This window comes from Alligator sinensis, unplaced genomic scaffold (assembly GCF_000455745.1).
Source record: "Alligator sinensis unplaced genomic scaffold, ASM45574v1 scaffold596_1, whole genome shotgun sequence".
Lineage (NCBI taxonomy): Eukaryota > Metazoa > Chordata > Crocodylia > Alligatoridae > Alligator > Alligator sinensis.
Window position 1 is genome coordinate 1,728,214 of NW_005841967.1, and position 27,002 is coordinate 1,755,215.

Here is a 27,002-nt window from a genome sequence, read left to right on the forward strand (position 1 = left end):
TCAGAAGCATAGATAACATTTAAATATACAAAATATATGTCATAGTATTTTTCTCACTTCATGACAATACAGATTTTCCTTATTCTAAACAGTCCCTTTTGAAAGATATTTGAATACGTAGGTCTCACCCTTATAAGCAGTATAAGCCATCTCTTTCTCCTGTTAAAACCAAGAGGTCATAAATCTTTGGTCATGATGTAATATCCTGTTGGGTGGGTGTGATACCACACAGGACACTGAGCCAATTTTATGATCAGCTAGAAATTGGAAATAGTTTACTTGCAAAAGGGTCCTGATTCAAAGCCATGCAAAAATCTTTCCATGGGATTTGAGTCAGGCCTTTATTAAGAATAAACAGACTAAATTAAGGTTGTATTGAAAATTAAGAATAATGAAACCAGTTTTGTCTTTCTTTTTTTTTTTTTGTCTAGACCAAAGACAAGTGTGGACAGGACTAATAGCTGAAATGCCACTTTTTAACCTGCTAACCGATTGTGTATTTCTTTATCATGACTTGTATAATGCTTAATCACAGTGAACCATGGTCTCCTCTAGCCAGCTAAATAAAAGAAAGAAGAATGTTGGTTGTAGACATTTCTGCAGTAAATTTATTTTCCTTGGTTAGCCAAATAGAGCCTAATGATTATAACTGAAGACTTTAATTGCCAATTAACATAAATATGAGGGCAATTTATAAGAGTAAACTTACCAAAATCTGATACAGAACAATTCTTTTTAATGCAGTTTGGACATCCACATTAAGCACTTTTATTCGTGTTGTTTATGGTTTTACCACTGCCTGCCAAAGCCTTCATCCTCACTCCGGAAAAAAAAAAGGTGACGTGAAAAAGGGTCTAGTGAATATGACTCTAGTTAATGTCTACAGCCCTAGCACCAGGTTGATTTGTATATTGTACTGTTAAGCAAAAACGTATAACCACATGCTTTTGTACAGAGGCCAAATCTAGGCAAGTAAGATAATTAAAATGGGAGGAAAAAGAACACATAGAATATCACATAGAAAATAGTTAATAAAACAGTATAACAGTAATTATATTATATAGTAAAATTTTTCATAAATTTTTCATTTATATATATTTAAACAGTGTATTAGTTTGGGTGTATTCAATATACTGGCAAATATTTACATTTCAATATCTTCTGGATTAAAAAAAATCCTTGATAAATATGCATGCCTTAATCCAGTCAGAAACCAAGATTTCTTTTTTATTAACAGGTGACCGCCATACTAGTGTGCTTTTTCATAGGTGGTTCATAACCTGTAGGGAAGTCATTGTCTTATGAAAAAAGCAGACTATTTGTGCACATTGCAGCACTGTGGAGATGGTATGCTCTATGCCCCTGTCATATTGCAGTGTCCCAGAAAACTGTTTGTTGTTTGGAATAAGGAGGAGGGCTATATTTCTTGGTCCCAGTGTTCTTCTTCCAACTTGGCAAAATAGGCATGCTGTCCTGTTTGCAAAGTCCTTTCTCTGACTTCTGTCGAGCCTTTATTTCTTTGCACAGGCAACGCTTTTTCTCAATCATATCCAGCATTGTATGGTCTCCTTGCAACCACTGCATACATGTCACCTATCAGACAAAAATGCATACACATAATTGGTTAATAACAGGTTATTTTGGCTGTTTCTGAGAGTTGGCTCCTTGCAATTATCATGATAATGGCGGAACAGCATTGGTGTTTTAATGAATACAGTATCTTTTGCCACTAGAAGGGATATACACAAAATCTAATTTTAGATACTATGCAAAGACAAAAAAGGAATAAATAGATTCATTTTTTTAACCTTGCAAATGTAATTCAGGTTAATAAGATAAATTCTTTTAGCAAACCACTTCTATTTATTTCTGGTTAGATTTTAACTGATATAGTAGATCTTAAAAAGGTGCACAGATCAATTGTGAAGGTAAAAACTCTATCTGCTCAAAACTGTTCTGCTTGTCAAATCCAATATGTCACATTAAAACTATGGCTTCACAAGTTCCAAACATAAAGCCAAATGAGCTTTTGCTTTTTAATCTTTTGTATGATTTAATGAACCCAGTCCCAGTTACATGATTTAACCTATCCTGTTCTAAAACACTATTTCATTAACTTAAAAGCATGGTCCACATTCATGCAATATGTTGCAAACAATGGCCCTGATCCAGCAAAGCTGTTAATCATGCACTTAGTTTTAAGCATGTGTGAGTTCCACTGAAATCAAGAAAAGCAGTTTTATTTGAGTTCAGTGGGATACCAACATGATTAATGCCTAACATGTTGTTAAGTGCTTTGGTGGATTGGGACCTAAACTGCTAATTTTCAAATGTGCCAGAAACTGATCAATGGATTTTGAACATGTGCTGTGCTTCTGCTTATGTGTGCAAATCAGGTAACTATATCTAGCAAAACTGACTTGCATGTACAAAGTGTGTGCACGTGTGTGTCCAGATGTTTATTATGCCTATTCCTTCAGCTGTACAGTTAATCTTGCATAAGTGTGTGTGGGGGGGGTTTAATGTGTAAATATGTTGGCACAGCATTAGCAGATCTTTTAACCTTGTAATGAAGTACAGTGATACAGTGTACAGTAACACAGAGGGTATACTTTTAGTTTCATGAAGAAAATTATTGTTTTTTATTAACTTTATGCAAGTGAACAGAAAATATTGCAATCTATAGACATTCTTAATGTCTCTAGAACTGGAGCTAGCAGTTTAAAGAAATATGAAAGGGCATAATCCCTACTGAAATCAATGAAGCTTTCCATTGACTTCAGTAGGTTTTGGAAAGTCTGCTGTCAATTAGAAAAATACTCAGGATAAATATAGAGAGCATTAAAAATAACTTTCACATACTGCCCCTCCCCTGAATTCCCATGCCAGGGGAAACAGAGAAAAAGCAGTAACAAACCAGAAATAATAATCATATACAAAGTGCTTTCAAATATACCGAGAAACTTGAACAAAACAAAGAAGCATATCTTTTTTATCTTCATGTCTCCTCCCACTAGGGTATTTTTAAGTATTGCTGTAACAGTGGCTACAACATTTCTGAAAAAAAATATGTTCTTGGATAATGACACAAATGTTCTTCACTCTCCCTAATGTATAGGAGAGCACTTTGTGCAGCACTGTCTTTGGAGAAGATGATGATAATGATATATTAGTGATGAAATCTGTTATTTAACATCCTTATAAAGCGAGAATTAAGCACCTACCGTATGTACAACTGACTAAAATGACAAGTCTACTATGAGCGTACTTTGCCTTTTAACTTTTATTTGAATACTTGGCTCTAACATCCATCATTTGCTGCTTGTTGCTTTCATGAGGCAATCAAGTCAATAAAGAGTCTATTTCTGTCTTCATCTCCTTGATCGTGATCCCAAACTCATCAAATTCAATGGAGGGACATCCATTGACTTTACTGGACTGGCATCAAAGCTCTTATAAGGAAGAGGTTTATTTGCCATTATAGCCAATGACAATATTTTATTACTTATGCAGCAGTGTCTTCCTTTTGCTGGATCCCTCTTTGTGGCAGGGTAGGCATGCAGTCTGCATACAATTCATTGAAAAGAACATCCAAAATATGTGGTCACATACCAGTCTCAGGGCAGTTCAGCTACAGATTTCATTGATGGGCATGGGGAAATCATTTTCTTTTTATCCACCCAGTTACGGAAGAGTTCAAGCTCTAATACCAAATCTGTACATTATGCTGTATTCATTAGTCATCAAGCACTGTGAACTGCCATCATCAGCATATATTGTAATTGTCAAGAATGTATTACAGTATTCACATGCTCTCCCTATTGTGCTGTATTAGACTTTGCCAGGGTCAATATCTTATAATATATACACTATTTCTCATGCTTCAAAGGGACTGAAGCTGAATCTTTACACTGTAGGTAGTAAAACACTCTCCAAAGCTGGAAGAAATGTTGCAGAATCTGTCTGCATATTAGCAGCTACACAATAGGTCTGTAATTCCTTGCAACACTGGGGCTAAAATAATTCAAGCATAGAAAGCTCAAGATTCTTTCTGAATTTAGCCCTGTACACCTTAGAGTTGGGCGAATAATTTATAATGAGCAACGTTTTTGTTACATTTTACATTTTCCCATGAACTAATTGTGATTTCCTTCACTTTACCGATAATCTGCCGAGTAATTCTTGAAACATAGCTTCTTCACAAGAAGTTTTTAGAGTATTTAAAATCAGAGATTTGCTTGGATATGCTGTTGACCCAGTACACTCCTCTTCTCTAATTAGATGCATGGAATCATGTATACAGTGTAAAGGCTCAGTATTATAATGTAATATTTACTTGCTAGACTATGTAAAGTAAACATACCTGATGAAGAAACAGAATTGTAACATTTTAGAAATTAAAAAAAACCATTAATGGGTTTTATTTGCTCTAATTACCCAGCTCTAATACACCTTTTAGGGCAAAGTATTAAGTGCACTGAATAAGGAAATACATCTTCAAGTTACAAGTGAAGCTTGAAAGAGAAGGTGCATCTTCACTATTGCAGAGAGGATGATCAGTTGAAGATTTTGCCAATACGCAAGCTTAAAGAATAAGCTAACTGAATCTTCAGTTTGTTCCAGACAAATTTTATACAAAAAAAATCCTGATCTAGCAAAATATTTGAATAGCTGTTTAACTATCTATGTAGCTCCACTGAACTTAACAGGGCTACTAAACTGTTTAAAACGTATGTCTATAATGTGGCTGATTTAGGCCTAATCCTATCTGTCATTGTCAAATGGCAGTGATTATAGCTGGTTCTTCTCCTGCTTCTCTTCTGACATTCTCCCTCCTCTTCAGTTTCAGCCTCCCTCCCTCCCCCCCATTCTACCATGTAGCAACTTGCTAACACCATTCCTGAATCATTGATAGTCAAAATGAGGATTTTGTTTGGTGTTATATATATATAAATTACTGATTGATTGGTAGTGAGAACAGCTACATGATATACTCAAGCCAAAAATATTCAACACTACTTCAGAAACAAGACAGACAACACACCATTCCCAAAGCAGGCTCTAGAATGAGAGTGACAGCACACAAAGCACCAGTCCTGGCATGGAGAATGGCGATGAACTGGCTCACAGTGTGAAACATAACAAGGAGCAAAGATGATTCTAGCCAAAGCCATGGGGGTAAATTCCTACCCCGGTGAAAAAGAAAGACAGACCCAGGATCCCTGTTATGTTCATGAACACCAGAATGGTCCATCTGAAAGATAAATAAGTGTGTGCACAAACACACACAAATAGTCATGTAGCACTAAGTGTATCTATTTAAGAATAATGAATGACTAAATTGATTCTAGAGGGATTTGAACCTTTGCTTCCAAGTGGTTCTATTATATTTGATTTAGAGCTAGGTCTATGAGATGGTTGAGTTCATTAACACCCTAACCAGAGAGATTCAGCTCCTTTGATGTTTAGCATATTGCAGTTGTTTTTCTAGGATAAATGATATATGAATATGGGAGCCAAGAAAGAAAAGCTGGGGTGTTTTGCAATAATTTTTAAAGCATGACTTGATAAACCTAAAGATCCTGCCTGAACATAAGGTATATAGAAAAGCAAAGCAAAGCAAAACACAGGACCTTTTACCAAAATTCAGATCCTTCCTTAACCAAAATATGTATGCATCCACAGTGTCTGAAAGGAAACAAATTGCACAATTTGCTTTATGCAAACATAATATTTTTATTACCGCTATAAAAATACGCTTATTTTATTTATATAGATACATGCACATACGTGTGTATATATGCACATTTTATTTTGAAACATTGCTTTAATTAAAGTAAATGACAGAAATCTGAAACAGCTGGGTGAGAAAGAAGAAGAAGAAGAAGACAAGATATTTGGTGCTTCAGTTTTGCTTGATTCAGGGCATACTCTTCAAAATGAGAATTCTAATTTTGTACACATAATCATTTTGACATGAGTGGCTCCATTCACAGTAATTTGCATGTGCACAAGATTTGCATACATACAGCGCATATAAATGCTTCTTGAGTATGTAAATGATTTGATTAATTTACATACTCAAGGAATGGTGCAGAAATTACTGTCTGAGCAAAAATGCCAGAGCAAAATTTGAAATGCAGAAGAGTCCTCTTTGAAAAGTGGCCTTACATGTCACTGTTGACATCAATGGGAATTTTGTGACTGCTGTACACAAGGACAAGTCTGGATCCTTATTATAATCACAGCTCTTCTAAATACCCAGAAATGGCCAACAAGTGAAACAACTGAAACGAAACACATTTGGCATGCTGTTCAAAACTCTGCAAAGTAAAACTGGTAGTTAAACATTCAAATAGGGATCTTGTGTGTTAAGAACTCAGCTGTCTAGAAAGATAAACTTCTCCAAGAAAAACAGACCACTCAGTCCTTCAACTATAACTGCTTTTTCTGAAGGAGAAAATTATCATGAAAAACTTGAGAGAGAAACCCTTCTCTGCCTATAGACATATGAAGGAAGAGGATATTTAAAGCCATATATAGATGATTACTAGTGAACTCTCCCTGTCTCTGAGCACAAGGAACAAGAAACTTAACAATAACACTCTCCACCAAAATAGTCCACATGATTTGATAAAAATTTGATTCAAATCTTACATGCAAATGGTAGGCAAATGGATAGAGATGAATGAACTGAATGGAACTACTTGTCTTTTAAATAGGTATTTGTTCAATCTGATATATATAAAATTATAATTAATTTTGCTTTCAAAAATTGGTAGTAACATAGCCTACCAGACAGCCACAATTCTGCCTCTAGTTCTACCATTGCTTTGCAGTGGACAAGTCAGTTAACTAGGTTGTGCTTCTTTGTAAAAATAGAAAATAACTTTTGAAAAATGCTCTTAGCTGTCTGGATAAAAAACTTTTTTTTATCAACTTAAAACTGAGTTCTTGAACACCCTGGCTACGTCTACATGAGACTCTGACTATGCAATTGTTACTGCACAGTCATTTAGTACTTGTATATATACACTTACTGAGCCAGTGTGGAGACTGTGGTCTGATGTATTTGTGTTTAGTTAGAGAGACTGGAACAATTCAAAGAGCAAAGTGTGAAAAAAGATTAATTCTGAGGTCTTGAAAATAGGGCACTTACCTCCACTAGGAAAGATTCAGGTTCAAGCCCTTTAGTTTCCCAGTGCCCTGCAATGGGCTCCTGCTGCCATTAGGGCTAGGCTCCTCCTGTGGTCTAGCCCAGGGGCTGGAAAAGAGCACCCGGCCAAGAGAGACCTGTCTCCTGGCCAGGACTGGGACACTGGTCCCTGTTCCCAAGGGGCTGCCTGCTGCCAGGGGCAGGGACAATGTCTGTTCCTGAGATTTCTCTGCAATCACGGAGCTGGGCAGGAAACACACTTACCAGCCCCCACCAGCAGGGAGCTCCAAGCACCAACTCCGTGACCACGGGGCGATAAGGATCTCCCAGCGCCGGCCCCATAGTTGCAGAGCTGGTACTGGGAGATAATGATCTCCCAGCCCCCAACTACCCAATCATGAGGACAGAGCAGGAGCTGGGAGATAAGGATCTGCCTAGCACCCTGGCAGCAGGCAGCTCCTGGGGGCAGGAAGCAATCTCCCACATCCTCCTGGCCGGCTGACTGGGATCAGATTAACTCTTGGTCAGGTGCCTACATGAGTGATACTGTGCAGTAACTAATCACAAGTAAATTTGTTCCTTGCATTTGCAGGTAGCAAATTTTCTCATGATTAGCAAAGTTTACTGCACAGTGTGTGCACATGTAGATGTGCATGCTTACCACTCAGTAAACTATGCTACTGCGCACTAAAGCATCTTGTGTGAATGCACCCACAGAGCAGACTTTGAAACAGGATCCTTCTTCTCCCTCTCCCCAAGTGAGTGCCCTCATCCCTGGATTATGGCCTTCTCTGGGGTTGGCCTACCTGACTGGTTTTTCATGGAACTATTTTAATAGCTGTAGAAACTCCAATTTTGATAGAAACAGAAGTTTTATTTTCCAGATAGCCTAAACCACCAATTTGTGGAAGAACTTGGGCAAATAAGTAAATTATAATGCTTCAATTTTCCTATAGGAAAAAAAACAGCCCTGTGACTGTTTATGTCACAGGAGTGCTGAGGCAACATTTATTAATGTTTAACGATATTTGAACTGAGAGAAGCCACTCTCTTGCTTCCAAATCTTAAACCCGCATCATTATTTTAAATTAATGAATAAAACTAAGGAGTCTTTATTAACTGAAAACAAATTATTATTCAGTGAAGCAGCTTGTTTTCTAGAAACATTTTCCTATTTTTTCATCCTTAATCAACTGTCTCTTCATGATATAAAAGAAAAATTTCTCTCACAGATACGGGATGCAAAAGAGATGATAATTCAGCAGTCTTCTATGTCACAGCTGCAGCAAACTCTCATGAAGTCTGGAAACCAGACTCTTCAAAATTTAAGGTTCAATTCTAGCATTGTTTTACAATAACAGCAAAACTCCCATGGATTTCCATGAGGCCAGGATTTCCTCTTTTGTCATTATAAATCTGAATGCATCTGTTAAGTGCATTAATCTAAAGCCCTTTGAAGTCAGTAGGAGTCTTTCCTTTGACTTTATTTGGCTTTGGATCATGTCCTTTAAGAACTATTGGATCCCTCTTAATATAGAAAATACTTCCAGGAAAGCCAAAGATATCACTGACACAATAAGTGATTCTTAGGGATCTCCAGAATCTTCTTATGAAAGAGGACTTGGTTGTCATTTTTATTAGGCGTGTGTGAGTTAGTCCAAATCCAAGCAGGTGTTTTCATCAATGAGACTGAATAGGTGGAGAGGACGCAGGACAGTGAGAAACGTGGCTGCATAAAAACAACAGTTTTAAATGCATTTTTATTACAAAAAAGGGTCAGCTAGTTTTAATTCCAAAACCCAAATGATCGGGCCATATCCACCTCCCAAGCTGGAGACAGGACACAGAGCTGTAGCACATGACTCTGCAGTTGTTATACTGGCTTATAGACTGGAACAGCAACCACACCGTCTTCATATCTCCGTTTCCTTCCCAGGAATTCCTGTCAACTGGGTCCATGAAATAACTATAGTGCTTTCATTCAAAATTTGAAACCCTTTAACAGGAAACTACACCCTCCCCAAAAACAGAATGCCAAATGTTTTCCTTAAAAAGCTGCCAACAAAAGGATGAAGAAGTTTTGAGGAGCATTTTTGAATATTTTAACATTCTGTCAGCATCTAAGAGACAGTTTTTGCTTGGAGAACTACACCAGAACATTGTAATACTTCCATCTATGGAAATGGCTCTATTAGGATTGGGCCCTTCATACTTTTGGTTTACCTTACTGGTCTCAAAATTTAAATTATTTTAGAAAATATATATAACAGAGCTGTTGACTCAAACATTGATTACATGAGATTTTTATTCTTGTCAGTTCAACCTTTAAAGCTGGTCACCGTGTAAACTGGGTAATAGTAGAATTTAATGTTCACAATCTAACCAATGTCTTAGTTGACTGATTAATTCAAGTTGTGGTCAGTTCTTTCTCCAACTCTATACAATGGCAGAGATCATCCACAACATTGCATGGGCCCAACAGAGAAAAAAAACTTGACTGGGGACAATAGCTTGTGAGCTATTATGACCATGTGCCAGGCATAGACAGGTCCTCTCCACAATTGCACCCAATTCTCAGGTGGCTTGTGATAGATAAAGAGGATGAATGGGTGGAAACAAATATCAGTAGAAGAAGATGACATACAAAAAGGCTTCCTAAGCTTCAAAAAGTCTTTCTTGCATGGAACAGACTTTGCCAACTAGCTACATAGCACAAATCTCCCTTCCCTCAGCAAGGTTGTTGAGAAGTTAGCAAAGAGCTGCCGCTAAACCGATTTTGTCCCATGTAAACTTCTGGGCAAGTCTTAGAACAGAAATAGCATTGGTTAAGTTTAAGAATAAGATTTTGCTCTCCCTGGATAAAGGATGGTCTTGGATTTCTCTGCACCCTATCAGAATTCTTCTCTCTGAGAAAGATGGCAGGGGACTAGGGAACACTGCAAAATAGGTTGCACTCAGACATTAGTGATGGGCAAATGCACCTCTGCTGTTAGATCCCTTCCTTTGTGGAGCATCTTTCTATTCTGTACCCTGCAGCTGTTAGGAAAAATGGTAAGATTTACTGGACCAATATGTCAGTGTGTGGTGCTAAGCAAATATATTTCTATTACCATCTGGTACCATCACAACACAATTTATTAGGCATGAAACCATCAGCCAAGAAAAAGTGAAGAATGTATTGAGAGCATATTTCCCCTGGATACTACATTTCCCTTCAGACATAAGGTCTCAGTCCTTATTTTAAAGGTTTTAAACAGTCTGGTCTATCTACCTAAAGGATTGCTTTATTAGCCCTGTTTCCAACCACTGTCAACATATCTACTTCTCAAATTAAAACTTTTTAACTCAAAAGTAAAAGAGCTTTCTTTCAGATGGGCACACACTCTGGAATTCACACATGCTGGAACTAAGAATGACAATAGATATCCCCACTTTTCAATACAAAGGCAAAACTGTTTGCTCTTGCTCGCTTGCAAAATTACATGCAACTTGAAGAAAAATGCTTTACATTAAAAGCTTAGCTAACTATTCCAACTCTATAGTTGGTCCAATATAGGATGTCCCCTCCCCCCCCTACCATAAAATTACATCACATATACAATTTTTTTATGGCAGGAATGACATAGAAATACATTCATGAAACTATTCCATGGAAGATGGAAAGTAGAGGGACCACAGACAACAGATATTCTTCAGTTATTCTTAGCATTACAAGTGCTCAGTTACCTCAGTAAAGAGCATGGTTCAAACAAAATATAACTGTAAAGTAAAACATGGAAAGTGTTGATCTATAAAATACTACTTCAGCAGATAGAAATGTGTGACAGTAAGTGTTCAAAGTGGGGTAGTTCATATTAGCTCATGGGAATAAACTCCAAGATACAGAAAGAATCACCATGGTGCAACAGATGTACTTAAAAGCCCTGAATTGCCTGACAAGGAGCTGATTAAATGTAGGAACTTTGGAGCATGACACTGACTAGGGCATATGGGTGTAGCTCTATGGATACCAAAGGAGTTACTCACACCTATATCAGCTGAGGATCTGGCCCCTACATTTCAATGTGATAGGTATCTAAGATAGACAAATTAGAGAGAAAGAGAGAGAGTGAGACAAGTAAGGGCAGATGTGGCATTTGTTAATATTAAAATGTATTCTGAAAGCAAAACAAACAAAAAAAGAATGTGATGATTCTTTTCCAGTCATTGAGAAAATATTGTTTTTGCAGATAATTTTTATGGATAAAAAACACAGAATAAAATATTTTTATATCCCTCTTAGTAGCATTAGGCAGTTAATGCTAGATACAGTCCTCACCATCTATAAGCTATATCTATTAGAAAAAAGGAATCCACATCATTAATTGGTACATGACACAAAGTCATATATTTTAATATGCCTTTAGGGTCTTTCGAGAATCTGGACACCCAACACATATCACACCACAAAAATTGCATTAATACATTGTACAAGCACTTTGTTAGTGGTTAGTAAATATACAGAGAGAGAAGACTGAAAAAAGATATGGAAACACCTTCAGATTTCATACCTATCAGACTATATCTGAAACCAGGGTCTTTGCATACCAAAAATATGAGGAGAAAAAAAAAATCACTAAAAATGTAGATGGGACTGAACACAAAATTAACAATATTGGAGCTGCGATACTGTTTCTTAATTAAACTATCTAACTTTGTCCATACATGTACAATAACCGTATGATATAATATTCTCCATTGATAAATTTCCCTCATATAAAAAATAACTACATAAATACCTTATAGGTTCTCTGTAAGTCCTATTTTGATGAATTAATTATGTGTATAGGCATGTGCTAGTCCTTGGACAGCTGGTTGAAATACACTACATTTCCAGAGCTGTGATAAAAACAGGATATAACTTGGACAAAAAGTGTTCATGAAAATTAGTAGTTGTTGAAATATCTGAATTTCAAAAGTTTCCAGTCAGGTCTACAACTGTTTTCAAAAGCAGGGGAAGAAAATGTTGACCCATTTTCATACTGTGTCAACTTTTCCATGATTGAAGTTGAGCATTCTTTCCAACTACTCTTCTGGCTATGGTACAAAACACATTATACTAGATCATGTCCCACTCCATTGTTTTCATTGGTATAGATACCTATTCTGGTGAATTGTCTGCCTGTTTTTAATAGGGTTGGGTTATTAAAATGGCACTTGAAGCTTTAGTTAACAGGAATGCTCATGTTTCTGCATGTGTTTCCATATTTTTTCCCATTATCGTACATTCACACTTACTTTGCTGTAATTGTACAGGGTATTGGGTTGAGGAGGAGGTTGTCCTCTGCTGATCCTTGTGCTTTTCTTTCCACTTCTATTGGATAGGCAGGGGGGCTGACTCGTCATTTACGGGACGTATGGGGAAAACCAAATAATGCTTATATGATCATGAATGTTATGTACAAATGCCCCTTTCTTTATGATTACCATACACTATCACAGAAATGACAGTAAAAAAATTGATGTAAAGATATAGAAAGTGACCTTACAATGGCTCAAAGTAAAAAACATAACATTTTTTGAAATGATTAGAAATGGCTCCTGTACCTGAAAACAAACCAACATATATATGCTCTATATACAGTTCTCCCAATGTTTTCAATAGGCCAAACATGCTAGTCATTTCCATCAGGCTAATAAGTGAAAAAGAAAGGTTTTTGAAAGCCACTTACCATCCTCTATGGGAAAGGGATACCAAAATCAGTACTGGTCCCTCTCATTTGCCTGTTCTGACACACAAATATCCACAGACTCCTTCCCATTGACACTCATGGTGGCACTTGTTCTGATGCAACTATTTTCCAGAAATGCGGTGAACTGATGTATTTGCATTCAGGAAGGCAGGGAATCACATTACTCACATGCCACTGGTGCATGACATATGACTTGCACTGCAATATAGCTAACTTGCTAAGTAACAGTAGTGGCTTCACCTTCTATTTCCTCCCATTCCTGGTGATCCTACCACCATACATTTACAAGGGGAACCCATCTGTTGCAGTATATATGTAGGAATCATCTTTCAAAAAGATGCAGGGGGAAATCTGTATACAGTTAAAAGCAAGAGGACTTTGGGCATTGACATGACTAGAGCCAGGGTTTTACTTAAATAATAATGCCAAGATCGTGTTTAACATCTATGCTGTTGTACAGATTTTGGTTCATAAAACTTCGAAAATCATTGCACTGTGCCTGGGTTCTATTACTTCTAGGAATTGTAAACCAAGAAGAGTTAAGGTTACAGTCTACTCTCATTAAGCAGGGTTAATCTGGAGTAGTTCTCTTGACTTTGAGTTACTTTGGATTTAGACCAGCATCAATTAGAGTATAATTTGGGTGGGAGTACATAGTTATCAAAATAGCTATGAATTTGCTGATTAGTTATTTCATTGTTATGTTTAAAAGCAAATTACTTATTAATAAAAAGTAATTCCGTATTAAGAATACATTCAGGAATGCACTGAGCACACAACGTAAGTAGGAAAAATTCATGAACAGCTGATATCACAGTAACTGTAGACATTCTGAAGACTAATTGATCATCTCTAGAAAGTGTCCTGAGTGAGCCCCTGAATATAACAAAGCTTACAGTAGCATTGTCTTACATTCATATACTTACATAGTATTCACAAGCATAAAGGATGCATTAAGCACAACCAGAAGAAAAGCTGTAGGATCCAATATTCCCTTTCAAATACATTGGTCCCAATGCTCCTTTTAAATTAACACATTGAGTAACCTCTCAATGTCTCCTTGAGTTTGGCAGTTCAAATATAGAGGGAAGTGGGGGCACAATAGCTGAAAAGAGATATTCCTTGTTAAATACAATCAAACAAAACTAAGAGATTGTATTAAACCTATTTCTAGAGAATGTTATTGTAGTATATTGCTGATCAACATATGAATAATAGTGCACTGGAAGTGTAAAAAGAGCATTTACTATCCTTGCCTCAATGTTTTCTCCTTTGGAGTCTCTGTTTCCTAGGGGGTATAAGACAATATTTTCTGGTTTTGTTTATATAACGGTATTTCTCATGTTGCTGGCACGTATCTGATTTAAAAATTTACTCGTTAACCTTTGTGGCTTCTGCTAGGGAAAAGAAGCGTAGGTCACGTAGGTGCTAGAACAGTGGCTATTTGTTTATTAAGAACCTGTATTTTAATTTACAGAGGAAATTTACAAGAAATTACACTTCATAACTCATTTTGATCCTAACACAACTCCTGACACATATTGCCTTGCACAACTAGTTATATGTTCTGCTGTCCTAGGGTCTTGTTGGGGACTGGGGTAGTGTGGGCACTAGCGCACTAAGCCCAGAGGTCACAAGTTTGAGGCCATAGCAGAAGAATTCATGGCACGGCCCTGTCAGATTCCAATGAATCTGTGAATTCTGCTAAATATCTTGTCACAACAAGGACAAGAGAAGGGAAAAGGAAAGGCCTGATCACACCATAGCAGGGCACTGGGATGTGCCTGCTCCTTTATGGGAGCAAGCAGCCTGAGAGACTGCTTGCAGGTGGCAGAGGAGAGCTAATAGGAGCCTCACCTGACCGGAAGAAGGCTCAGGCTGGAGCTATATAAGCCCAGAGCCTGCACTGGTCAGGTAATCTCTCCCCAGCCACCATGCAAGGAAGAACTCTTGGTTGTAAGGCAGTGCAAGCCTGCAGAGCAGATCGGGGACAGGGGCCCGGTGCTCAAGAGGGGCATGGTGAGTCAGGGGCCAGAGGCCCAGTGCCTGGGAGGGGCACAGTGAGATAGGGGCCGTGGTCCTGGCACCAGAGGAACACAACCATAGTGGGTCAAGGGCTTGACAGGCAGAGGCCAGTGACCTGGAGACTGAAGGAGATAGGGACCAAGGGCTCACCACCAGAGGAGCCCAGCCATAGTGGGTCAAGGTCCTGATAGACAGAGGCTAGTGACCCAGAGACTGAAGAAAATAGGGACCAAGGTCTCACCACTAGAGGAGCACAACCATAGTGGGTCAGGAGCCTGGCAGACAGAGGCTAGGGGCCTGGAGACTGAAGGCGGTAGTTGGAAGCTAGTGCCTAAAAGCCAAGTCTGATGCCATGGGTCTAGGCTAAAAAAGGTCTAGCAAGAGTAAAGGGGCAGAGGTCGAGGAGGCTGAAGGCCCAACAGGAGAAAACAACATTACAATAACATCAGTGAGGCTTGGGGCATGGTGTTGGGGAGGAAAAGGAGCCACACAATTTGCCCTAAGGCTAGAGATGTCTTACAGGGGCTTAGTCAAGTTGAGAAGGAACTATCTGCATTGAAGCTCACTCTGAGGCCTGTTGGTAGCCTCCCTTAATCGCTCTTGAATAAGATCAAATCATTGGAATGTAGTGACCTTTTGAAGTTAGTACATGTTAGGAGGTAGTCCTCGACTGAAACAACACAAATTTGCAAATAGGCACTTACAAAGTGCTTAACTTCTTGACCATTCATCTACTTGCATTTTCATTGCACTTAGCAAGCTGAACACATGGCACCACCTTTACTTGTCTTCCTTTGAAATATAAGGTTCTGGTCACTGCTAGAAGCAGGAATTAGATGGACCTGTTCTGGTCTGTTATAGTAAATCATATGTTCCTAAACGTCTTAAGATAGGCTTTTAATGTAAAACACACTGCTACCATAAAAAGCAAACAAAATCCCTGTAACAAGTGCTGGCACATTTGATGCAAATCCTGTGTTGTTTTTGGATGAACATGCTTTTTGTAATACAAGAAGGAACCTTTTTATGCATGATATCAACATACATGACAGGTCTTACCAAATATAGAAAGCCTTATGTCTTACGTACTCAGCATTTAAGAACAAGAAGAAACAAGAAATCCTTGGAACTCCAGGAATTCCTGCAGATTAATTGTCATATTCAATTATTCCTTATCGCTAAATTAAATTAATAAATGATTAGTAAACCATTTGGTATAGTTGATTCCAGTCATCCATTTCAGTAATTCATTGTTGCAAATTACCAAATATCACAAATACTACACACTGAACTGATGTGGCCCATATAGCAGTACCTCCCAAGTCTCTGGAGTCAGTCTAACTAGTTCCCCTAAGACCATTTCAAAAGCCCTCAATAAAAAAAGGAATGATAAATTAACATTTCTGCATTTCATTTTATATTAACAGCTAAACTAATCTTCTTGACCTGGTCTCATTAATATTTTTATAAGCATGCATTTTCCTTATCAAAGCTAATTTTTCATATCAATAATTGGCTTGAAAATTTCTACTTGACCCACCAACATAGTCTGTATAAATGGCATATTTGTAAGACTCAGTAGAGTAGCAACTATTAAGGTAATTGTGTAACATTATCTCAAATCCATCTCATTCATGTGGCAGAGAAACACTGAGGGCATTCATGGAAATCAAAGCTTAATTTAGGCCTTTTCTGTAGAATCAAGAAACAAGCATATAACTCAACCCACCTACCCTGATACATCTTCATGGTCACTGTAAAGGCAAAGGAAGTTAAATACTGTGTTAGGATAACCACAGGCAGTGGATGAGGGCAACCTAGTCCGAGTAGGTTAAATTTAAATGATATGGACAGTCTCTGCCAAAGCTAAAAAGCTTTTCATGACCATGAAGCACTTAGAAGCAAAACCACCACAAAATTTCAGCTGCTGGAAGAACAGAAGCACAGTATAAAGCAAGCACACTTTTTTTTTCCCAAATTTGATTAATCTGTTTCATGGTAGTGAAGGAAAGCAAGCACCTGATCCTTCTGTTTTTGCTTACATGAGCAAGCCTCACTCATGCACATTTTCTGTTTCAAATTAATAGATTGAATGTATAAGGAAGAATTACTGAAAGCAGATTCCTTACCTTCTAAGGATTCACTCTCTCTGTATTTAGAGAAGGGTCTAACATAGCAATGAATCATTATGCAAGAAGGCAACATGACACATATTCTAGCTGATTGCTGCCAGTCACACAGAGGCAGTCAATGTGGGGCACAAATCCAATCCTGCTGCACTGAAGTTAGCCAATGGAAACTGTGGCATTGCTTCCAATTGGGAAAAGATCAAACCAGTGGCAGAAGGACTAAGGGCATGGTATTTCAGGTCATACTACAATGTGAATGCAGAAAAAGGACAAATCTGGTAGCAGATGAAAGTTACAGAACTCTGACACAGAGGGAACAGTTTTTTCCAGAAAGGCTCCCAATGTTTTAAATGTGGTGGTAGTGAGGGGTGGGGGGTGGGGGTGGGCTTACATTTTGGTAGAGGTAAATCCACTCCTACTCATAAAAACACTTGTTAGAACACAACACCCCCCGTTGCATTCCTTTTCATGTCCATGGCAAAACTTTCATTCATTTCTTTGTAACAAAGTTCGTTCTGATTCCTCTCCCTCAAGTACCAGATTTATGATGCTGGCCTGTCATACTCAAGCATGCTGCTGATAAAGACTGATTAATAGGGATTAATTCATACTTATAATGCTGCTTCTTTAGCACTTGTTTTTATTAAAATGATGCACAATAATCATGTATGATTTATTCTGTAGATATGGATTTAGGTAACCTTTATTAAAGTTTCAGCTCAGAAAAGGCCAATGCTACAGATTTACAGTAAAAGCTTACCTTTTCTCTTCAAATCTTTATGGTATATAAAGTTCCCTCAGCTAATGGACCCAAATGGCATGTGCCTCAGACATAACAGTAACATTTGATCTCCCAGGAGAAACTCTCTGGGGAGCTATTTAACCCTCATTGCTCCTAGTTTATTTTTCTCCTGGATCAGCCATTTTTTGCTCCGGGAGAAAAAGCCTGAACATCTATACATTCATGTTTTCGTCAAGAACAGTGACCCTCCCAGGAGAAACTGAATGTCAGTATAAGGCCAATGAAGCTTCTCCCTTGTCAAAAATGAATCTTTTAAAGATTGGAGATAAAAATGATAAAATTAGAACATTAAGCTCTTGGAGAAAGTGCCTTCACTTGTAAAGGCCTGCTCATGAGAAGTTATAAAGAATTTCGTCAGTAAGATAACAACCTTAATAAGATAACATATGCACATAAATATGGTCAACAGCCCTTCATTTCTAATTCATACCTTGATAAAATGCCACAGCTTCTGCATTAATTCATTGGGAAGATGGCTACATATTGAATTTAAACTATCACCACAGACACTTGGATTTACCTTGGAAGATTCCCATACAAGTACTGATAAGACATAACCCTGCTTAGTCCATAAATGCACCTTAGTTTCAACATGCGTGCATTTAAGGTTCAAAATAATGGGCCACAGAATTCAGTCATGCGTGTTTCATTAAAAAAACATATGGTGAAATACCATGTGCTACTAATAAAAATCTGAACCACATATTGACACTTTGAGGGTACGTTTTACTAGAAGTGAATAAATATCTATGGAGTAAGGAGATGAGATTTCTCTCAGACCATCTAAGTCTATCTTCAGAAGTTTTTTGTAGAAACTAAGACTTAATGACATCAAATAAAATATAGCCTATTAATTACAAAACTTAGTCACAGGCATTGTTTTTAATGGTCTTTTCAATTTGGATCTATTGTGCATTATGAAGTTATGATTATAAGCCCTGTTCACCAAATACTTTTCTTTCTCAGAGGGCAAAAAAGGATATAGGCATCTTAGGCATGATCCAAAACCCATTCAAATCAACTCCCAACAACCTGAAAGTAATTAAAAGCATACCCCTGCCCATAAAAACCAAACACAATTAATGGGATGTGTCCTTTCCATGTTATTATACATTTTGCTAAGAAAAGTATTCGTGGACTGTCTCCTGGGAGTCCTTGGTTAGAGCCTATGGGTAAATAGAACTTTTGCCACTGACTTGAGTGGGATCAGGATTTAACCCTATGACTTTAAAAAATGAAAATATTCTATTATGTGATTTTATTTGGGTGAAAGCATCTTACTATAGAGCCTGTGCCACTTTCAGTCAAACAAGATTAAAAAACCTTAGTGTTTCCTGTGTAAAGATTTGCCTTCTAACAGCTTCCTAAGTAGTTAATATCACTATGCTGCAATAAGTTATTAGGCACTATGATCATTCCTGCCAGGCAAAATTCCTAAAGATAAATAATAAAACTAACATACATCAATATGGTAAAGTGATAAACATGGTAAAACAGTAGAGGTTCCCAAAGACCCCAAGCCAGTAAACAAATATCCTCAACTCAAAGCATGCCAGTGGCACCATCTGCTTTTATAGAGCTACTTACAACATTCAAGTTTAGCCTCCATGTGACTGAATCAAGGCCAGATTGCTGAACCTACATACAGGGTGCATCTACACATTCATTAATGTGCCATCATTACTGTGCATTAAGTTTATACTTGGGTAACCAAATACTAAATCAATGTGTAGTAACTTGCACTGCTGTGCAGTAGCGACAGCACACGGGTTTTAAGTGATGCTTACTGTGCAGTAGCCTAATACTACTGCGCAGTAGCTTATTAGCACAGTTTTTCCTCAGCAGTGTTATTAATACTACTGCGCACTGTTATTAGGTTACTGCACAATTATCGTCTTGTGTAGACACGCCTGCAGATTCCTAGTTCAAACTTTATATTTTAAGGGTACATTTATAAAGAGATAAATACATCAATAACTTCTGCAATAAATGTTTAATCATTTGTTATAGAGTAGCATTCAACAGATTGCTTGAATCTATGGCTTATAACACATTATTATACTCTAATGTCTCTAACACTATTTGAACATCTGCCTATTGCTCAGGAACCTATAGAAGTTTTTAAAAATGTGTTCTTTATATAAAAGTCTAGCATTTTCACCTGTTCCTTTAGCTCAGCTGTATGGAATGGTTTTCTTTCAATAAAGAATAGAAAATATTACTAAAAATAACACCTCTTGTCACTTAATAAAACCCTAGGCTGATCAAGGGGCTGAATCTAACAAACACATGAGAGACTTGATACACAAACCATCCTTTGATACCAGCGCAACTCCCCCCTTGATTAAAAGTTAGTGCTTCTAGGATCAACGCTCAACTGTCTGAGCGGAAACTCTTGACCAATAAAAGATGAAACGACAAAATGCAGAATGGGTCAAACATATTTCAATCATGGACAACCACAGAAAACATGAAACAGTCATCAATGCAACCTTAAGTTCCATAAACTAAAGAAAAGAAGAGTAAGAAAAGAAAAGTAAGTTTGGAGTAGAAAAATAGTCATTTCTGAAGTTTTCATTTAAAATACATGACATTTTTATTTTCATAATTCAACAAGACAAAATGAGGGTAAAAGTAGGTTATCAAAAGGGGGTGCTGGCATTCATACTTCCTTGAAATTGGCATACACATAATGTATATGAATAGCCACACATTTCTAGTGAAAGACTATGAACAAACACACATACATATACATAGATGTATAAACATACTATACATACATACATGGGTGAATATACATATTTATGTGCATACAGTATACAGACAATATACTATACAGGTACAGTAAGTGCAATATACTGTATTAGGCTATACAAACATTGGGGGGATTCTGATGAAATAATGATAACCATGAGAACAAAGCCTGGGTGATTTGTGACGTAATTCAGATGGTGGAAAAATCTTGCTGTTCTGTGTCATGTTTTATGCATCAGGCAAACACAATTTGAACAGAAATCATGGTACAATACTTCTGATTCATATACAAAGAAGCAAGACAACTAAGTGCATGGGGACAGTGGAAATGGGTATGAGCAGACAAATAAGTTTGTTCTAATCTAGAGTACAGGATCTTCATGTTCTTTATATAGGATGCCTATATATAAACTCATGCTTTCATGAATTCATGCCATTTTTGTTATGTCTATTTTTCTTTATGAATACTATAAAATTCTTGCCCTGAGTTGAACATAAATACATACAGAAAGGAAAAAAGGAAGTTACATGCTTTTGTTTTTTCTTTATTCTTTAAAACGAAGGCACAAATGTCTTCAATAGTGATTGCAGCACCATCCAGAACTAACTCAGCAATGATTATTGTTCTGGTGTTGCTACTTTTGTTAATGTGATTAAAACGAATTGTTTGCACTCAAAAGTCTCAGAACAAGTTTTGAAGTTAATTTACAGGTTTTAAAAGAGAACAAGTACATTATATTAGGAATGCTTATAAAGATATTCCCTGAAGGTGTAAGTAGTGTTACAAGATAAAATTAAATTATAGCCAACTTCTTGATGTTTAGGCTTTAAATATTATTTTAATATCTCTCATTAGCATAAATTACATTCCATGTTTCATTTAATTATATTGTAAGTTGCTTCCATTTTTAATACAGCCATGTACAAAGCTCCAAGAGCAGTTAAAAATTAGATGAAGCACTTCCAGTTAATTTTTAGTTTCTCTTTGTAGGCAGAATAGGAAAGTGATCTCATAAATACAATGCTTCACAAGCCTCAAGAGATTTAACTTAACAGAATTAGCCCAATAAAACAATAAGAATTTTAAGGCTGGTTAACATTAATAATCCTATTTCTGTCAATTTTGTCTGGCAATCTAAATAAGTCTTCTACTGGTGATGTTTTATTCTAACAAATTAGTTTTGATGGACATTACCTTAAATTAGTAAAAAAAAGAAAATATACTAAATAATGAGAGACATGGTTCTGAAGGACATGAAACAACTCACAGATCCATGTACGACCAAGGATGTGCAGTGGATCTGAAAAGATAAGGTTGATGTTACATTGAAAAACACTTGATGCATTAAACCACCTGTGTTTTTTTTCCCTAATCCTGGGGATGCTGGGCACTGGGCCAGTCACTCAGGTTGTCCACCCTGTGCAGACTTCCACTGGTCTCAACAGTGGAAACTTTAACGGAAGCCTCAAAGGAATATTTTGACCATACCCCCTTCTCCTCCTATATGCTGTGCTTCTACTTGTCCATAACAGGTGACAGTGAGGTCATATGGACAGTTCTCACTAGTCAAGGGATCCTTTGTGATTTCTTTGGCTGTATCCACCATTAGGAGATTGATTTCCACATATGAAGCAACACCAGGGTGCCAGAGAGCAAAGACCTTGATCAGTTAAGGGGTTCAGGGAGCAGGCCAACCTTACATGGGCTTCTTTGTCCTACAGGAATTTTTCCATGCAAAATGTTCTCAATAGGCTACAATTTATCCCTGTGCAAAATCTCCTATTAGTCTTATGCTAAACTATCTGAAGTACTTATACAGTCTTGATTATCATAGTATCTGAGGACCTCACATTTAATTGTTTTTATTCCCCCTATAGCCTGGTTTGGGGTACCATGTTAACCAGTACAGCCTGTTCCATGGTTAGGTTGCTGATGACTAAACCGGCACCCCAACCTGGGCTAGCCTGGGTGAGGAGGATGTGTGGACACCCAGCAGAACTAAAAACAAGACCTGTCAAAGGGAGGATGAGCTCCCTGTGAGCTAACAGTCATCCATACCTGGAGAGATGTGTGCCACCACGTCACTTTGCCCAAAGAATCACCAATCACGCACAGCATCTAAGGTGCCCCAATGGTTGCAGCAGCCTCAGGAGTGACTTGACTTGAAAACCGTGGAGAGGTGGGGAACTGCTACTAGCCCCCTTGCACAGAAGAGAAATTGAGGCACACAAAAAACTGACCTGTCCAACATCATACATGTAGCCTGCAATGAAGCATGAAATTGAACCCAGTACTCACCAATCTGAAGGCAATATATGGTCACTGAGATCAGCTTTCCCCTCTGCTTTGGGGATCTTGGGAAGATGTCAGCCTTCTTGTAATAAGCTATGCATCTTCTTCTTTGTGGACCACTAGCTAAATGCTGCATTGTGACCTTTTGTATTGAACAGGTCTGATTTTTGCAATTAACTGATATTAAAAAAGAGCTTCTGGTATTCCATACCACTGCACACCAGGGCACTTTTATATATAGAATTCCCCAGGAACAACAAAAATAGTTGGAGTAACTCTGCATCATCTTCCTGTTACACATCACTAATGTCACATACCACCAAGAGGCATCCCTTCTCCCCATTCCCTGGAACACCAGATTCCCAAATCATAGAATCATAGAAAATTAGGGTTGGAAGGTAGGTCATCTAGTCCAACCCCCTGCTCAAAGCGACTAGGCCCAACTAGATTATTCCAGCCAAGGCTTTGTCTAGCTGGGCTTTGAACACCTCCAAGGATGGAGATTCCACAACTTCTCCACAAATAGGGTTCACAATGTCATCTTAATGAATGGATCCATGAGTTTTTCAGAAATTCAGGTAGAGTGGTTGTGCTCACACCAGAAGTGGAATTGCGAGCCTGGAAGCATGGTTGTCAGCAACAAATATTGGGAACCACTGCCTTAGAATATAGTATATATTGTTGATTTATCTTCTACTCAGCTGTTTCCTGAGGACAAAAAGGCTATCACATATGTGCCTACAACAGGAGAGGCTGGTTTGCTTTTCACATATTTCTGATGCCATCCTCATTCTTTTTCAGGACACCATGCTATTTGCCACAATCCCTTGAAGGGGGGACATGCAGTAGGATTTGCCTGCTTTCCAGAGAGAAATGCACTTAACTGAGAGATATTTTGGTTTGTTTTTTGCTTTACTGTCATCGTTTCAGAGTGGCTATGCATGTTTGTGTGCCAGTCATGTAACAGCATGTCAAACAGCAGTGCCAGGGTTCAGAGGACTGGTATTTCTCAGATAACCTGTAAGTAAACTAAGACACCCGCATATCATTCCCTCGCTGCCAAATACAGGCTATTTTAACCTTGTTCTTCCAATGTATCACAAAACATTTCCTGGTTCTTAGCAAAAGAAAGAACTGCATGACAAATGCATTGGAAAAAAACTGCCCAGATCCTCATATTTTTGTGATAAGATAATGAAATTCCAGATGGGCAATGGTAACAACCACATCAGTTTAATCATTGTAAACACGGTCCTTTCCCTTTGGATTGTTCCCAGGCTTTGTTACCTGACTAGGTCGGGATGGTCACAAAAGGGACACTTTTAATGAAAAATCATCACATAAAATGTTCCTCATTCTTGAAAAAAATATGATTTGGGTTTTTAAAAAAAAAATCCTATTTCTATGGAACAACCAGCATACAAGTCCTTGCTGTCAAAACTCCCAGGAGAAACACAAGTGACCAGCTGAAAAGTACCCTATCCATATTTCCTCATCTTAATAGCCTGGATATATTTAACAACTAGACGTTAGTCATGTTGACCCAGTAAGGGTTGGCAGTGCTGTCTCATATAGTCACTGAAGGAAGCTGTGACAAAAAGCTGAGGAACACAAAGTTTCATCTTTCTGTTCCCTCAGAGCTAGGTACAGACTTTCAAAAGTTCACACAAATAATAAATTGAGCAAGGGGAAATCAGGCATTTAATGCACACACACTTTCTTTCTGCATGGAAGCATAAAGTCACATTTGAAACACGTTCACTTTGGCTATATTCAGTAGTCTCTTTCTCAGCTATGCCCACAAAATCCATAGGTAATTATCTGGAATAGGCCTAACGTTCCACTCTGTTATCCCAGATCTATGTCATTGACTGAGAATCAGACTCATAAACTATGAACTTTGTAGTCATTGCTTTGAAGTCTACTGGCACAACAGGATGCATCCAGTTTTCCCACTGGCTTAATTTTGCTTTCAGTGGGTGCATCTACATGAGACACTTTACTGAGAAATAGTGTAGTTTACTGCACAGGAAGTGTCTACATCTACACATGCACGTGCTTACTGCACAGCAAACCTTGCTAACCGCCAGTAAATTTGCTCCCTGAAAATGCTAGTTGCAAATTTACTTGTCATTACTAACTGCACAATAGTACTTGTGTAGATGTCTGACCAGGAACAATTCTGCTCCCAGTCAGCCAGCCACAAGGGGATAGGCAATTGCTCCCTGCCCCTGGGAGCTGGCTGCTGCTGGGGGGGCTGCATCACTAGAGCCCAGGCAGGGACTATGCCCACCCTACTCCAGAAGCAGGGAGCTCCAAGTCCCCTACTCTGAGATTGTGATCAGGGAGTGGGGGGCTAAGAGACCCTTATCTCCCAGCACCAGCTCTGTGACAGGTCTGCAACAGCTCTCCAGTCTGTTTCCCACCCAGCTCCACACCCATGGAGCTGAGTGGGGAACAGGGTCTCCAGCTTCCACCCTACAATCACAAGCTGGGAACTGTCTGTCCTGTTCAGGGGCAGGTCCCAGCCCCATGCCCAGATCAGGTGATCAAGGCATGGGGCTTGGAAAGAGCTGCAGGTGTGGGGTGGGTCTCAGCCCCCTGCTCCAATCTGTCAGTGGGGCAGCTAGCAGAGAGACCTGCCTTTCCCTGGCAGCTCTTGACTTTGACTGTTTGGCTGCCTGATATGCTGCTGGTGCCACTTACTAAGTTATTACTTGTTGTCACTTAAAGTGGTGGACTAGACTGAGGCTGTAGGGGAGGAGGAGACCTCACTGGGCAAACTACTGTGTCATGTAGAGGCCCCAGCGCCAGTGAGGATGCGCCTTAACACACACACACAGTCACACATGTCATGATTTTTGCTTGTCACCAGCTTGAGGTGCAATTACCCAGAAACCCCTGCACCTATCTCTCTGAAACCTGGAAGTCTTCATAGCCTCAGCAGGGGCTACCATGTCTGCAGTTTTCACCCTGCTGTGCCTTCACACTTACAAGTGACACAAGTTTTGCTTTCAAGACTTTGAGGTGCAGTTTCCCAGAAACCCCTACACCTATCTCATTGAAACTCAGCAGGCTTCAGGCCCTCAGAAGGGGATATTATCCATGCTGTTTTCATTCAAATCTACCAAAAAATGACAAAGTAATAGGCAGTTTTGTGCTTCCCCATTATAACCTATGGGTGAAACATCGAAACAGTGAAACAGTTTCAACTAAACGAAACAGAACAGTGCTTTTGAAATTAAATAAAACTGAAAATGAAACACTGTGCCAGTAAAACGGAAGTCAAAATGAGATGGTACTGTTTTGCACAGCCCTATCAGGCATGTCTGGGAACTATAGGATGCTGGTATGTAGAGGGATTCCATCCATTTCAGTGTAAAAAAAATACCTCTATATTTACAGTTCTTAACAAGTAATTTGTTTTATTTTGGACCAACTCTCTCTGATTATGTAAGGCCAGATTTCAAACTGAAACTGACCATAATGCAATGTGGTGCCTTTCCTAAGGCAGTAAAATTCTTGTCATTTTGCCCTTCCAAAATGTTGACAGCATATTTAGCTGGACTGCTGACAGTAGACTTTTTCTTTAGTGTGTGCACAACGTTTGTCCTTGGGGGAAAAAAGAAATAATATTTTTAAAAATAGTGCAACCCCTCCCTCGTGTGGCTATAGGAAAGAAGAGCAAGTCTGACTCAGCTTCACTGCCCATACCTAAAAGAGAGCAAATCAAACACCATCAATTCCAAAATCTTGTGGAATTCACCGCAGGTTTTCGTTACCTCCTTCTAGACTGATGATGCTTGTGAGCCATCAGGATGGGCCTAAGCCACAGCCCCACCCTGCGCACGACAGTATTTGATGTGCAGACCTAGGTCTAAATGTGTTGTGATCAGGATTGGTCTACACCAGGTTAACTGGAAAGTCAAATCCAAACACTCCAGACTTTAAGGAGGGGTTTTAAAATTTGAACCTAAGCAAAATTCACATTCTGTGACCCTTTCTGATGCTGACTTTAGGGCATATCCAGGTTCCTTGTTCCACACAAGGACTGCTGTTTGCCCCATATTCATCCCTCTCCTGCACAGTCTTCCAACACCTCATCTTTCCC

General features: G+C 38.4%; 1 protein-coding gene across 1 annotated transcript in view; it reads right to left on the bottom strand.

Annotated features, from left to right (window-relative positions):
• Positions 1–1,115: 1,115 nt before the first annotated feature.
• NYAP2 (neuronal tyrosine-phosphorylated phosphoinositide-3-kinase adaptor 2) overlaps positions 1,116–27,002 on the bottom strand; it is a 230,821-nt gene continuing 204,934 nt past the window's right edge. The window contains exon 6 of the mRNA XM_006020745.2: positions 1,116–1,593. Coding sequence (XP_006020807.1) covers positions 1,366–1,593 — 228 coding nt within the window. The 3' untranslated portion in view covers positions 1,116–1,365. The remainder of the gene's footprint in view (positions 1,594–27,002) is intronic.